General features: G+C 43.0%; 1 protein-coding gene across 1 annotated transcript in view; it reads left to right on the top strand.

Annotated features, from left to right (window-relative positions):
- The window catches only part of DNAH5 (dynein axonemal heavy chain 5), a 925,453-nt gene that overhangs the window by 901,532 nt on the left and 7,597 nt on the right, over positions 1-16,324 (top strand). Inside the window, 1 exon segment of the mRNA XM_030220396.1 lies at positions 12,480-12,711. Within this exon segment, the coding sequence (XP_030076256.1) occupies positions 12,480-12,711 (232 nt within the window).

Genomic DNA, 16,324 nt, shown 5'->3' with positions numbered 1-16,324 from the left:
TGTACCTGAAGAAATTTTTGTCTCCCCTCCTTACATTTCTAGCCATTTGTTCTTCCGCTTGCGCCTTCGCCAGACGTACCTCTCTCTTGGCTTCTTTCAGTTTCATCCGGTATTCCTCCCTGTGTTCTTCTTCTTGAGATTTTCTATATTTCTGGAACGCTATCATCAAGAAACTTCAAACAGCCAGAACACTGCAGCCAGACTCATATTTGAAAAAACAAAATATGAAAGTGCAAAACCACTAAGAGAAAAGCTACACTGGCTGCCACTTAAAGAACGTATCACGTTCAAGATCTGCACATTAGTTCATAAAATCATTCACGGAGATGCCCCGGCCTACATGGCAGACCTTGTTGACTTACCACCCAGAAATGCTAAAAGGTCAGCCCGCACATTCCTTAATCTACACTTCCCCAGCTGCAAAGGACTGAAATACAGACTAACACATGCGTCCAGCTTTTCATACACGGGCACACAGTTGTGGAATGCCTTACGACGTAACTTAAAAACAATCTACGAACTAACTTTCGCAAATCACTGAAGACTTATCTCTTCAATAAGGCATATCACAACACCGATCAATCATTGTAAATGCAACACATCACCACCTTACCTTATATACTAACTGTTTCTTTCTATGCAACTCCAAATGTAACTTTTTTACTCTGGAATGGCGAATGCCATAACCGAACATTGTAAGCCACATTGAACCTGCAAAAAGGTGGGAAAATGTGGGATACAAATACAACAAATAAATAAATAAATAATTCCCTTCTGGGGACTAATAAAGATAGTGTCTGAAACAGAAAAAGAAGTCTGAGCAAAATATTCATTTTTACTACTGCTATTCTCCCCCACCATGATAACCAATTATTCTTCCATTTATTCAAGTCCTTTCTCACCTCTTTGAGCATAGGCATATAATTTAAAGAGAAGAGATTATCTAGATCTTTTGGTATTATGATTCCCAAATACCGGAAACTATGATCCGTCATTTTAAAAGGAAAGGCATGTTTCAGCTGCTCCAACTCTACCTCTGTGTTAGTAATTCCCATCATCTCAGATTTATCATAATTCACTAATAACCCCGCCACCTTGCCAAATAGGTCCAATTCCCTTATTATAATAGGCAGGGTCAGTAGTGGTTGGGAAACATAAAAAAGAATGTAATCAGCAAACAGGGCAATTTTCTGCTCGTGACCTCCCAATCTAACTCCTCTGATGTCTCTGAGAGTTCTGATTCGCAATGCCAGGGGCTCGATTGAAATAGCAAATTGCAAGGGGGAAAGCGGCCACCCTTGTCTCATTCCCCTTTCTATTGGGAAATACCCAGAATGCCCTCTGTTCACCTTTATTCTAGCTACTGGGAACATATACATGCCCTTCACCCAATCCAAGAATGCTCCCCCCATCCCCATAGCCCGCAGCACTTCCCACAAGTATTCCCACTCCACCCTGTCGAAGGCTTTCTCCGCGTCCACCGCAAGCAGTGTCAGCGAGTCCCCCCTTCTTTGTGACCCCCATGTGATATTCAAAGTGCAGCGAATATTGTCTGCCACATGCCGATGGGCTATGAACCCTTACTGATCCTCGTGAATTAGATGGGGCAACACTAACCTTGGCTAAAATCTTTACATCAATATTCAGCAGGGATATCGACCTGTATGATCCACATACTGCTGGATCTCTCCCTGGTTTTAAAAGGACCAAGATCCCCGCTTCCCGCATACTGGGAGGGACCCCATTACCCCTAAAATTTGCATTGCCCACCCTTACTAGCAATGGTGCCAGTTCCTTCCCAAATACCTTGTAATATTGCCCTGTATATCCATCAAGGTCAGGGGCCTTACCCGTTTTTAACCCTTTAATAACCTTGAGGACCTCATGCATTGTAAATTCCACCTCTAGTTCAGCCTTTTGTAAATTCGTGATTTTTGGTATATCCAGCTCTTGTAAATATTCTTGCATCTTCCCTTGAGACAGCACCTCCCCTTTGGAATATAATTTCGTATAGAACCGAACAAACTGTTTACGTATGTCACTGTGCTGATGTAATATTTCATCCCGAGCACCTTTAAGTTTTGTAATCGTATTTCGCACCTGCCTTTGTCGCAGGCTTCTCGCAAGCATAGTACCCGCTTTGTTGCTAAATTCAAAAAACTTTTGTTTCCTCAATTTTCTGTTATAGTCCATCTTTCTCTATTGAATTTTTTGCAGCTCTGTTCTACACTCTACCAAGTGCTGGAATATCTGTGGGTCCCCCGTAGCCTGATGCTTGGCCTCCAACTGTGCCAATGTCTGCCTTGTACGCAGCTCATGGGCCTCTCGCTTCCTTTTTTTTTGGGTGGCCATTTTTATAAGATGCCCCCTGACCACTGCCTTGAGGGCATCCCACAATATCCCTTCCATCACCTCTCCATTATCATTAATTTGAAGATAATCTCTTATTATACTACGCACTTCCTGGCAGTCTTTTTCTTCTGCAATCAAAGTATCATTGAGCCTCTACACTTGACCTCTCTGCTCCTTTCCTAGTTTATCCACTACTACCCATACGGGAGCGTGGTCTGATGCATGTATACTTTCAATCTGTGTCCTTTATGGCCCCCCACAGTGACCTTCTGCACCAATTTGCATCAATCCTAGTATATATACCCTGTGCGTGAGAATAAACTAAATAAGTCTTCTGCTTAGGGTGTTGTAATCTCAAGACGTCCACCAGGTCTAGTTCTGTCATTAGTTTAAGAAACTTCCCCATATGCTGCTTGGATCCCTCAACTTTTCCCATAGAGTGATCTAAATTTGAGGCCGTGAAATTGAAATCACCCTCCATTATTATCTGACCCCTCCCAAATTCACTTAATTCTGTTCTAATGGATTCAAAAAAGGCTCCCTGCCCATTATTGGGAGCATATATATTAATAAGGGTAATTTGTTGATCCCCCATTTTCCCCTACACTGCCAAACATCTACCGTCTTTCCCTTTAAATATTTCTTCCTGAACAAATCTAAGATGTGCTTTTACAAAGATGGCTAGCCCCCCCCCCCCCCCCCGTTCCCCCCCCCCCCCCCCCTTGGGGTCTGCCAAAAGGAAACACTCTCCCAATTGTTTACTTCTAAGCAGGTATTCATCTTGCTTCCTAATGTGGGTTTCCTGTAACAGAATCACATCCCACTTTAGCCGGTTCAACTCTTTAAAGACAATAATCCTTTTCCCGGAGTTGTTCAGACCATTAACAATTCCATGTTCCCACCCGCAGCCTCCCCCCTCCCCCCCTCCTTTCCCCCTCTGTATCTGGCTCTTTTCTCTCTCTGCCAGATCAGTCCCTGAGGAATTGAGTCATCGCCAGAAAGCAGCCCCTTCTTTACCCCTCTACATTTGCTGTCCCCCTACTTATATACCTCCCCTTATGCCCAAAAACCTTACCACCTCCCCCTTACAGTTATCAGCATTCAGTCAATAGATAACAATATCATCCTGCAAAATCCATATCTGATCCTGTCCCCCTTTTCAGTCTGCTCCTCTGGCTGCAGTTCTGCGGCTATCCTCCGTTGGGGCTCTTCGTCCCTTCTCTCCTTGCACAGTGGTCCATCCCTCTTTGTTGGCCTTTGGGCTTGGTGACCTCTGCCCGCCGTTCTCCTCCATTGTAGTTGTCATTCCTGTACAGCCCATATCCTGCAATATCTTCCAAGCCCCTTCTGCAGACTGAAGCCTCCGGGTCTTATTACCCACTGTAACTTGCATTCCTATCGGGTAAAGCCACCTGTATCTCAGTCCTTCTTTTTGAAAGTATCTGATGATCTCCTTATACTCTCTCCTCCTCTGCAATGTCTTTCTGGCCAGATCCTGAAACACCTGGGGCTTACAGTTCTTCCAGGTTATCTCACCCATTCTCCTGGCCTTTCTCCAGATTTCTTCTTTTTCTCCAAATTCATGAAAGCATACCACAATATCCCTAGGCTGTCCTCCCCTTTGGAGACCTAGACTTCTATGTGCCCGATCGATTTTAATGCGTTTGGAGCTTTGCTCTTCCCCACTTGCATGTCCCGGGGCCAGAATAAAATCACACAGGTCTTGAATTACAGTCACCACCTTCTTAAACTCTATTTCCTCTGGAATCCCCTTAAAAAGCAAATTGCACCATCGGGATCTATTCTCCAAATCTTCCAACTGTAATTCCATTTCTCCTCTCAGTTGCTGTACTGCTTTAAGCCCTTTCTGCACCTCCTCCGCCATACTCTCCACCCTCTCCTCTGCTTCTACCACGCGGTTCCCGATCTTTTTCAGCTCTTCATGCATCGCTGCAACCACATTCTGAATACTGGTCCTTGTGGTCACCATTTCTGCTTTTAATTCCTGAAACCAACCATAGAAATCTGACTTACCGCCATCAGTTTCATGTTCTATTAGTTCCTCGTGGTTAGGGTTACCATTTTTCATCCTTAAAAAAAGAGGGCACTTGCCCTACCCATGCCCCGCCCATTCCATGCCCTCGCCTGCCCCTTTCAGCCCTCTCCCCGCCCCTTGTCGCACCTTGCCCCGGCCCCTGTCGCATTTTCCCCTCTCCGTGGTCACCCCTCACCTCACCTCCCCTCCCCCGGCCCCGTCACCACCTCTCCCCTTCCTCATTGTCTTCCCTGGTGGGCTAGTGACTTCTTCGGGGCAGGAAAGAGCCCCCTCTTTCCTGCCCGGAGCGCTGCTCAGCATCCTGTATGCTGACTGTGACGGTCTCGGCAAGATTCAAAATGGCCGCCGAGAATTGAAGTCTTGCGAGGCGCAAGACTTCAATTCTCGGTGGCCATTTTGAATCTCGCCGAGACCGTCACAGGCAGCATACAGGATGCAGAGCAGCGCGCCGGGCAGGAAAAAGGGGGCTCTTTCCTGCCCCGAAGTCACTAGACCACCAGGGAAGATCATGAGTAAGGGGAGGGGAGGTCCGCCGCCCGCACGCACGTCAGCGTCAGCCCACCCATTTGTCCAGAAATCCGGACAAATGGGCAGGCTGGCCAAAACCCGTCCAGACGCCCGGACATGTCCTCAAAAAGAGGACATGTCCGGGTAAATCCGGACTTATGGTAACCCTACTCGTGGTCGGGGTCTGATTCAGAGTCCCTGGCGGCCATCTTGGTTTCCCTCAAGATAACTTGAGTCCCAGCACTTTTCGCCGTTCCCAGCGCATCTGGAAGGTATTTAAACTTGGCAAGTCGTTTTCACGCAGCCATGCTCCTATTCACTTCCAACACCGTTGCACTCGCGAAATCGCCGCATTTTACAGGGGTACAGCGTTTATTTTCTCTGACTGCAACGGAGCTCTGTTTTCAGGCTGCCATCTCCCAGCGGTGACGTCACTTCCTCCGTATATGAACATTTCAAGCGATCACTCATACTTTGGAAGCGGTCATGCACATGCATGGAGTTTGGTCAGAGCATAGGCAGAGCAGACATTTATGCACATAGATTACTAAATACTGTAAACTATACATGTTCTTTAACAAGCTAGGCACAAGGATTTACATCAGCTCTAAGGCTGTGTGATTGCACCTAAAATATAAGAGGCAACAGGAAAACTGGAGACCCACATTTAAGCATCAGATGTGTGCATGAATATACACAATATCTGCACTTTCGTAAGTGTACACTTAGGCATGTAAGTGGCAGAGCGGGTAAATGCAAGGGAGTCATTAATATCACTGGGATATGGGTGGTGCTGCCACTTAGGCATGCCAGATACAGAATACTGTAGGTTATGTGCACCCTTGTCATATTTGGGTACCTGCAGTTACCTCAGGTTTATGACTGGTATAACTGCAGGCACCTAGATTTTAGGTGCTCCAGTACCAGGTTATGCTAATATTCTATAAAGCAATCCAAGTGCCCAGATGAATTTTTTAGTTTGCTTTCAGATCTGGTTCTTACTTTATAATACAAAGAAGGTTAAGTTACCTATAATTTATTAATATTTATTTTGTATTGTAAAAATAGAATTGTGATAATGCAATGGATGAGGTCTTTTTCTGTTGACAAGCAGGATTGAATCGGGCACACAAGTGGGTGACATCTTTCGGCACTGAGACAGCACTTCGGTTCAGAGTTTTGAGCATTCCCATGCACAGTGTTCAGGAGCCTTATGGTATAACTAAATTTAATATGCTTCGGGCGGATATACCATTAGGCAGGATGAGAGCCACCTCAAGTGGCACATTTTTAAAAGCAGAAGCAAGTGCCCCCAAAACACACCAGTGGTAGCTGCCTCCTGTGATCTAGCATCTCTGCCTCCCCCCCAATCCAACACCTCCCCCAAACCCTCCCCCATCCCAGATCCAGCATCCCCCTCCCAACACCCTCAATCCTGCATGTACCCCCAAGCCCCCCCCCCCCCCCGGCCTCATCCAACAAACCACAAGCAGCGATAGCAAGCCACACACATAACCCGCTTTGATGCCCCCCTGCCAGTGCATCCTTCCCATATGAAAACAAGAAGTTGCATCACAGAGTGAGGGACACAGCAGCAGAGGGGAGGTGTCAAGGCAGGCCACAGGCAGTGCCAGCAACCCGCCCACAGGAAAAACAAGAAGTGTAGGGATTTCTCCAATATTCCATCTGCAGGAGGTCCATAAAAATCACTTTGGCAGGAAAGTTTTTCACAGGGTGATGCTGTCAATTTGTACAGCAGTGCATCAACTCTATATGGGCCAGTACATGCATGCTGTCTTCCAGAAAGACCAAGTTTTCTTGCCAATCTTGTCTTCTCAGTCTCAAACAAAGCTGCCTTTCTTGCAAAGGTGGATGAGTGTAGTATACACCTCATATGTTCTACCTATGATACCCTTGAGACCTCATCCAGGATTTCCACTTCTGTAATTGCAGCCAGATGCTTGGTGTGATTGCACACATCTGGAATCTGTAAGGACATATATTATTTTTTTTTATTTATGCAGTGGGTCATACAGATAATATTACAAACCATTACAACTTCTAATCATCAAATCATCAAAGATTGATCAGATACACCACACCTCATCAAACTGACAACTTAAACAAAGGAAAAACACCAACATGCGGACAACCACAACAGAAGGGAAAGAAAGGTCCTAACAAACACACACCAAGAAAAAACGACAACTAATAAAAATCCACACACCACCAAACACAGCAGACCCATACCAAACAATTCAAGTGGGTTATACCAACGCCAGATCCGCTGTAAACAAAACAGCAATACTAACAGACTGGATCATGTCAGAAAATCTACTTTTCATCACTGAAACCTGGATCCATGACCAAAAGGACCCTATAATCCTAGACCTGTGCCCCCCAGGATACAAAATCACACACTGGACTAGGAAGGAAAAGAGAGGCGGAGGCATAGCACTAATCTATCGATCCCACTTTTGAGTCCATAACACCTCAACTTGAAATTGCCTTAATCAGAATCCACAACAAAACCCTATGCAATCATTTGAACTGTGTCTTGTTTTACAGACCACTAGGTAATTGGAACGAAAGCCAGACTAACTTCATGGACTTCATTTCAAACACAGGTGTAACCAACTCCAATATACTAGTATTAGGAGACATTAACCTTCACCTAGAAGACCCAAACTCTATCTATGCACGAGAATGTAAGGAATTCCTCCGCTTATGGGATATCAAATGGCCACATATGCAAGCAACCCACATCAAAGGGCACACACTCAACCTCATCTCACACAAACTCTCAACAGACCAGAACCTAATAATAACAGGTATTAAATGGACAGAAACACCATGGACAGATCACTATAAACTAAACTTATCCCTAAAATGGCGGAAGATGGGTTCATAGCATACACAAGAACACTCAACCTACAGCAGAAGAGGTCAAGTAGACACGCAAATATTCTGGCAACAGATATACAATAGCGAATGGACAGCACAAATGGACTCCATATACTACCTCACAGAATGGGATAAAAGATGCAAAAACATACTAGATGAAATAGCACCCTTACATACACGAACCTCACCATGGTTCAACGATGAACTAAAAAAGCTAAAAAACGCAAGCCAGGAAACTCGAACAAGCATGGAGAAAAATAAAAGATAAACATACACTCAACTTATGGAAACAAACACAAAGAAAGTACAAATATGCAATAAGACAGACCAAAAGATCATAGTATAAAACTAAATAGGTACAAATTATAAAGATGTGAAGAAATTATACCAACTCATGAACAAACTCCTAGACACCACCTTGGTCACTACAACGAATACAGACATCCCATCCGCAGAAAAACTTGCCAAGCACTTCAATGAAAAAATCGTAAACCTACGCAACACGCTACCTCAGGACAACACCGATATCGAAAACTTCCTTAATGAGTTGGACCCAACCTTTGGAGAATACCCAGCTGACCGTACCTGGTCAAACAGTCACCCAGGCGATTAGTAGGTTCTCCAACACTCACTGTAAACTAGATACCTGTCCCAGCTACCTAATAAAATCCGCCCCTGACCGCTTCATAGCAGACCTCACATCCCACCTAAATTACATGCTTCAGCCTACATGCCTACGGAAAATGGCAATATCCTACTCACCCCAATACCAAAAGATACCAAGAAAAAAACAAATGAAATCACTAACTACCATCCAGTAGCATTTATCCCGCTGGTAATCAAACTGATGGAAAGCATAGTAACCAAACAACTTACTGATTATATAAACAAATTCTCAATATTACACGAATCACAATCAGGATTTTGCCCCCGCCACAGCACTGAAACAGTACTACTTACTCTCCTAGCCAAATTCAAGCAGGAAATAGCAACAGGCAAAAGCATCATTCTCCTCCAATTCGACATGTCTAGTGCATTCGACATGGTAAACCATAATATAGTACTAAGACTACTAGATTACTTTGGGATTGGTGGAAATATACTTAGCTGGATCAAGGGTTTCCTAACCACAAGAACATATCAAGTGAAATCAAACTCAAACATATCATCACCGTGGAAAGCAGACTGTGGAGTACCTCAAGTATCACCACTATCACTGATCCTCTTCAACCTAATGACCCCACTAGCCAAGTCCTTATCCAACCAAGGCCTCAACCCTTTCATCTATGCAGACAATGTCACAATATACATTCCTTACAAACACGAACTGACAGAAATTACCAACAAAATCAAGCTCAGCTTGAACATCATGGACTCATGGGCAAATGCATTTCAACTATAACTCAATAAAGAAAAACCACACTGTCTCATCCTGTCATGCCAATACAGCGCGGACAACCCCACAAGTATCAACATCCCAGCTTACACCCTCCCTATCTCAGACAGCCTGAAAATCCTCGGCGTTACAGTGGACCGTAACTTAACACTAGAGAGCCAAGTGAAATCCACAACAAAGAAAATGTTCCTCTCAATGTAGAAACTCAAACGCATGAAACCATTTTCCCGAGGGAAACATTTCGCAACCTGATACAATCAATGGTACTAAGCCACGTAGACTACTGCAATGCACGGCAGCCAGGTTTATATTTGGAAAAATGCGATTTGAAAGCGCAAAACCTCATCATGAAAAACTACACTGGCTCCCAATCAAAGAACGTATTGCCTTCAAAATCTGTACCTTGGTTCACAAAATTATCTACGGTGAAGCCCCGGGATACATGACAGACCTCATCAACCTAGCAACCAGAAACACATCCGAATCAACACGAACATATCTAAATCTGCACTACCCAAGCTGCAAAGGACTTAAATACAAATCAACTAATGCATCCAGTTTTTCCTACATAAGCACACAACCGTGGAACGCATTATCAAAAGCCGTGAAAACAATGTACGACCACCTAAACTTCTGGAAATCACTAAAAACTAACCTGTTCAAAAAGGCAACACAACAAAAGTAAAGTACGTAATGGACATAACACAATTCTTCCGCTGACTGTTCCACATGAACTTTATCTTACCACAACATCACTTTGTATTTGTTCACACCGGAGTCTGCGAACACCTCTCCGGTACTATGTAAGCCACATTGAGCCAGCAAATAGGTGGGAAAATGTGGGATACAAATGTAACAAATAAATAAAATAATCACCATATCTTCCAATTCACAGTGTCTCTTGTACAGCAAAAACATCACAAAATTCTGAAGAACATTACTATGGGCTTGTATATTCTAAGTTGGCAGATGTCAAAGAGACCTTTAATATGATAAAGTGTCATTGCTGTACCCTGCAGCTTCTCTTGGCTGTTCCAGGCAGACATCCACTTTTTCAACCAGCACTGCAAAGGTTTCTACCAGCATAAATGTTTCTACTATCAGAAACAGCCATCATGAAATCAATGTCTCTCTACTCATCATAGAGAGAGGCTCACTAGCAAAGCAGCAACCTTCTTTTTGACTATGCTGTTTCTTATAACCCTTCCAGAATACGCATTCTGCCTTTTCTGTAGGAGGTGGGGTTCATTATTTCTTCCATTCTTGGAAGACCATCATCATAGACTCCTGGTTCTGAGTATAATCTAATGGGTGACCTCAAGCAGTTCCCAGATCAGCCTTTGTACTAGGCCTATCTCCCCAATTTATGCCAATCTGCCATAGTACCTGTTCCTCCACAGGAGAAAAATCCAAGGTTCTATTCCAGATATTTTCTGGCTCAAAAGAAGTCAGGAGAATTGCATTCAGTTCTAGACCTCAGAAACCTCAGCCTTTTCCTTCACAAGGAGAAATTCATTCTTCCACTCTACCGCTTCTCAATTTCATTTTCTAAGAACTGGGACACCTGAAATTGACCTTTTAGCTACCAGTGAAAACACCAAACTGTTACTCCAACCTTCTGTCCCCCAGGATGAATGCATTGTTGATTCCGTGGACTTGGTCTTTCTTCCATGCATTCCCACCCGTCCTTCTCATTGTGAAGATCCACAGAGGCTAAGCACTCTGGTTCTCATAGTACCCTACTGGCCTTGGCAATACAGGATTTTGCTTCTCAAGCAGTTGGATGTTCTACAAAAACTTTATCAATTTCCAACATCGATAACTTAGTGGGATTTGGGAGTGGGAGATACTTCATCCAGACTTTAAGTCTCTGATCATCACGGTTTAGAAATTGAACAGTTAGTAGTCTCTGCCCTTGGATTGCCTCAACCATTTGTAACATTCTTACAGCTGTCATGGAGACCATCCACTAGATGTATGTACTCCTTAAAGTGGAAACAATTCACTACATGGTGCTACACTAATGGAAATGATTCTGCAACATGTCCGCATCCTATTGTATTGCATTATTGATATAGACTCTAGGGCCTTCAAATGTCCTCCATAAACTATGCTGTTTTGGACTACCATGTTCCAATGGACAACCTTCCAGCTTCGAACTGTGGTCAAATTTCATGAAAATGCCTCTCCATGACAATCTTCCACTACAAAACACTCCTGTTCCTTGGGACCTTAATTTGGTGCTAGCTTTATTAATGAAATTGCTTTTCAAGGCATTGAAGTCTTATTTGAAGGTACTCTTCCTTATTGCAGCAATTTCAGCTATAAGGATAAGTGAGCTTCAAACGTTGGTGACCAATAAACCTTTCACTCAGTTTCATTAGAACAAAGATTCTTGCTGAAGGTGGCATGGTCTTTCCACATTAATTAGGAAATATTTCTTTCCACCTTTTTCTAAAATCATGTAAAAATGCATTTGAGAAGAGCCAATCAGGAAGTCTTTGTAGCTGCTCCCCTCAATTAATCCCAACATAATTGGCACATCAGTCACAAAAAGAACTGTAGTGAACTGGTTAGCCTCCGGCATTAAATTCTGTTACCAAGAAAAAGATACTCCTTTCAGTTCCAGTGAAGTCTTATCAGATCAGAGCTACTGCACTTACAATTGCTCTGCTAAAGTCTGCACCCCTTGTTACCATCCGCAGAGTAGCGGCATGGTCTTTGCTCTGAACCTTTACTTCACATTACTGCCTGGGCCAAGCTTTACAAGTGGAAAGTGCTTTTCTTCAAGTTGTTCTGGCCAATCTGTCCCTTTGAGCTAGCAACTCTCAGATTCTGTTGGTGGAAGCTGCTCGTGAATTTACAAAAAATTTGAGCAGCCCTGAGCTTTGGAGTCACCCACTTGTGTGCCTGACTCAATCCTGCTTGTTGACGGAAAAAGCAATGTTGCTCTGCTGTAATGGGTATGTTTCCCAGACAGCAGGATTGATCAGGCACACAGTTCTCCCACATTCCTGAAAGTTATCTAATTCCTTAACTTTGGGATGCACCTGAGGAGCCGAGATGTGCTGCTGAGGACTCTGAAGAACAGAGCTATAAAAGAGCAGTTCCATCCCTTTGCTATCAGATAATGTCACCCACTTGTGTGCCTGATCAGTCTTGTTGTCGACAGAAAACATCTGCTACAGGTGAGCAGGCAATGCTTTACTTGTTTATGCTATGATCTGTCATAGCTCTTGAATCCCTGTCTCTTTATATAAATAGGAAATTACTCGTGCCAATAAAGGGTGGGCTTTAGACAGTGTGGTACTGTGCAACGAGGTCACTAAGTGGATGAAGGATGACATCACCAATTCTCCAGCTGAAGGAGTTTACGTCTATGGGTTGTACCTGGAGGGAGCTGGCTGGGACCGAAGGAACTTGAAGCTCATTGAATCAAAACCCAAAGTTCTGTTTGAAATGATGCCTGTCATAAGGATCTATGCAGAAAACAACAGTAAGTAGCTCTACATATTGAATTCTTAATCTGCACTTTAAAGAAGAATGTGGCAAATTCATCATTTGTGGCTATATGATAATTTTATTTATTTATTGCATTTGTACCCCACATTTTCCCACCTGGGTAGGTTCAATGTGGCTTACAGGTTGGTTTAAGTAAAACAGGTTATATAGTAGAATTGAAAAGTGAATTACAGGTTATTTATTTATTTATTTTTGTTTATTTATTCAATTTAATCAGATTTACAAGAAACATCTTGATTGGTAAAGCATCATAAAAATAAAATATAGCATAAGAAATTGACAGTCAATTAGGTAAATATTGACACTCAAGTCCATAAACTAGCGATCCAAAATTCAGGAACTCAAGGGGAGCAAAAATAAGAGGAAATTATTAAGGATAACGAAATCTCTACTGAGAAGAGTTACTTATTCATTAAACGCTTATCCTTTTTCACCGAGGCTATAAGAGCTGATATATGTGCTGGTTCTGTAACTACATATTTCTTCTCATCAAGTCTCACTTTGCACTTGCAGGGGTATCTTAAAAAGAAGGTACCCCCCAAATGCAATATTTTGGGCTTAAGGAGCAAGAATTGTTTCCTCTGTCTCCGTGTCTCTTTGGAGACATCAGGAAATAATAGTATTTTATAACCCAAAAAGGGTTTGTCTTTATTTCGGAAAAATAGGCGGAAGCTCCAATTTTTATCAGGCAATAATGCAACGGTCGCAACCAAAGTTGCAGCCGTTGCTAATTCGGAATCAGAAGTGTCAAACAAAAGAGATATATCCAATGGGCTTTCAGGTATTTGATTCAGTTCTTTTCCTGGGATATAATAAGCCATAGTAAACGGTGGTAAATTCTGCTCTGGTATATTCAAAATGTCCCGCAAATAACGTTTTAACATATCAAGAGGAGCAACAGTCTTTATCCTAGGAAAATTAACAAATCTTATATTGTGATTTTTTGTATAATTATCAAACATTTCCATTTTTTTCTAAGATTTGTCAAATCATTTGTCATTAAAGGTTCAATCGTTTCCAGTTTCATAATCCTTTGATCCATTTTTTCAATTTTATCATCCATAGCTTTAATCTTTTCCTCTGTTTTTTGTAACTCATTCTCTAATAGGTTTATTTTAGGTGCAATTTCATTAACCTGTTTCAAAAATGTTTGGCCCAGGATAGCAACTAAGTCCCATAACGTGTCCATTGTAACCTCCCTTGGTTTAACTAATAATTCCTTCGGAATTTCAAACCTTTCAGAAGTCTTCACACGTTCACTCTGTCCTTCGGCTCCTCTCCCCTCAATTCGCGGCAGCGTCTCTCCCTTCTCTGATGGAAGCAAGACCTCACCTCGATGCTCTTCCGGGTCCGTAACACCTTCGCAGGGAGATCCGGTTGAGTCAGCGAGAAAGGAGCTTGCGCCTACCAGCTGGGGAGGTGGAGTGCGCATAGTGGGGCTCAGAATGACATCAAGGCCAGGGGAGCCCGATTCTCCCAAAACGCCGGAGCTTCCTACTGGCTGCATTCCGCTACTTTGTAAAGCTCCCTGCTGCGGTCTCAAAAAATGATCAAGTGGACCAGGTAAGGAGGGAGTTAGCGGCGAGGTCCTGACCGCTAATCTCCCTCTGCGTTTTGGCATCGTATAACGCTAGGATCGAGACTCGCAGCGTCTCAGTAGAGTGCGGCCATCTTGGATCCCTCGAATTACAGGTTATTTAAAGTAAAACAGTTTGCCTGGTAAGGGTCCAGTGGGTAACAGGTTATTTAGGTAAGTTGGGCTATGTAAGGTTCAGGAGTGGATTGTAGGTTACCTAAGGAAAATCATGTTGCGTGATTGAAAGGACAGTGTATTGTCACGTGATTTGTGTTTAGTGGTGTCGGATCAGTGTGTTGTGATGGGACATGTTTGGTTATTTAGCGAAAGATGATCTGTAAAAGTAGGCTTTCAGATGTTTTCTGAATTGTAAATAGTTCTTCATGGACTTTAGGTAAGGTGTTCCAAATTTTGGTGCAGATATAGGTGAAGCCTGTTGTGCATGTGGTTTTGTATTTCAGTCATTGACATTTGGGGAAGTGGAGGGTGAGATAGGACTTCGCACTAGTGGTAGCATTGTACAGTGGTAGGTTTATTAGGTCAATCATGTATGCCGGTGAAACGCCAGATATTATTCTGTAAGTCAGTGTGCAGATCTTGAAGGATATTCGTGCTTTGATGGGTAGCCAATGTAATTTTTGAAAGTGGTTTTTGCCATTAATGAGTCTTGCCACTGTGTTTTGTGCTGTCTGTAATTTTTTGAGGGTTTGTTCCTTGCAGCCTGCATAGAGTGCATAGCAATAGTCTGCATGGTCAAGGACCACAGGGATCCTTTTACAAAAGCACGCTGAAAAATAGCTTGCAGTAGTGTAGGTACAGGTTTTGGGCACACACCAATCCATTTTTCAGCGTGCCTGTAAAAAAGGCCTCTTTTTTTTCCGAAATTGGACGTGCGGCGAAATCAAAATTGCTGTTCATCCATTTTGGGTCTGAGACCTTACCACCAGCCATAGGCCTAGCGGTAAAGGATTTGGGCGGTAATGACCTGCGCGTATCCGCTACGCATGCCAGAAAATAAAAAATATTTTTCATAGGCACATAACAGACACACACCAAAATTGAATTACCACAAGGGCTACACGGTAGCCAGATGGTAACTCCAATTGGGTGCACGTAGGCACCTACGCGGCCTAGTAAAAGGGGCCCATAGTCTGTACTAGAGTGTGGAAGATGTTCCGTGGAAAGTAGCTTTTTATTTGTTTGAGTTTCCACGTGGTGTGGAACATCTTCATTGTGGTGTTTCTTACCTGTTTGTTGAGAGATCTATTGTTATTTCTAGGATCTGTAGTTCTTCTGCTATGGGGAAGTTCATTCCCATAATGTTTATGGTGGTGAAGTGTTTGTTGTTGTAAGGTGATGAGAGTATCAGACAGTGAGTTTTTCCCTTTTGAGTTTCAGTTTGAAGGCTGCTGCCCAGGATACCATGAGTTGTAGGCTGTCTGTGATTTTGGTAGAGATTTTGGATGGGTCATTCTTAAAGGAAATATATATTGCAACATCATTGGCGTATATGTGGGAGTTGAATCCTTGATTTGCGAATGACCGTGCTAGTGGGGTCATCATGAGGATGAAGAGTATTGGTGAGAGTGTAGATTCTTGGGGGACTCCACATTCCATGGGGGGAGGTAGGTCGTTTTTTTTTATTTGTAGGATCTGCAGGTCAACCATGTCGAAGGCACTAGACATGTCAAACTGCAGTAGGAGGATAGTTTTACCGATCAAGATTTGCTGTTTGAATTTAGCTAGGAGTATGGTCAGTACTGTTTCTGTGCTATGATGTGATTTGAACCCTGATTGGGATTCATGTAATATGGAGAATTTATTTAGGAAGTTTGTTAGCTGGTTGGGTACAGTGCCTTCTATTATTTTGGTCCTTAGCGGTATAAATGCTATTGGTCTGTAGTTCGAGGTGTCTGATGTTTTCTTGACATCCTTTGGGATTGGAGTAAGTAGTATTGCCCTTTTCTATTGGGAATTGTCCTTCACTGAGCGTGAAGTTTAAGTGTTTAGT

The sequence above is a fragment of the Microcaecilia unicolor genome, chromosome 1 (genome assembly GCF_901765095.1).
Source record: "Microcaecilia unicolor chromosome 1, aMicUni1.1, whole genome shotgun sequence".
NCBI lineage: Eukaryota > Metazoa > Chordata > Amphibia > Gymnophiona > Siphonopidae > Microcaecilia > Microcaecilia unicolor.
This window is presented reverse-complemented; position numbering and strand designations above follow the sequence as displayed.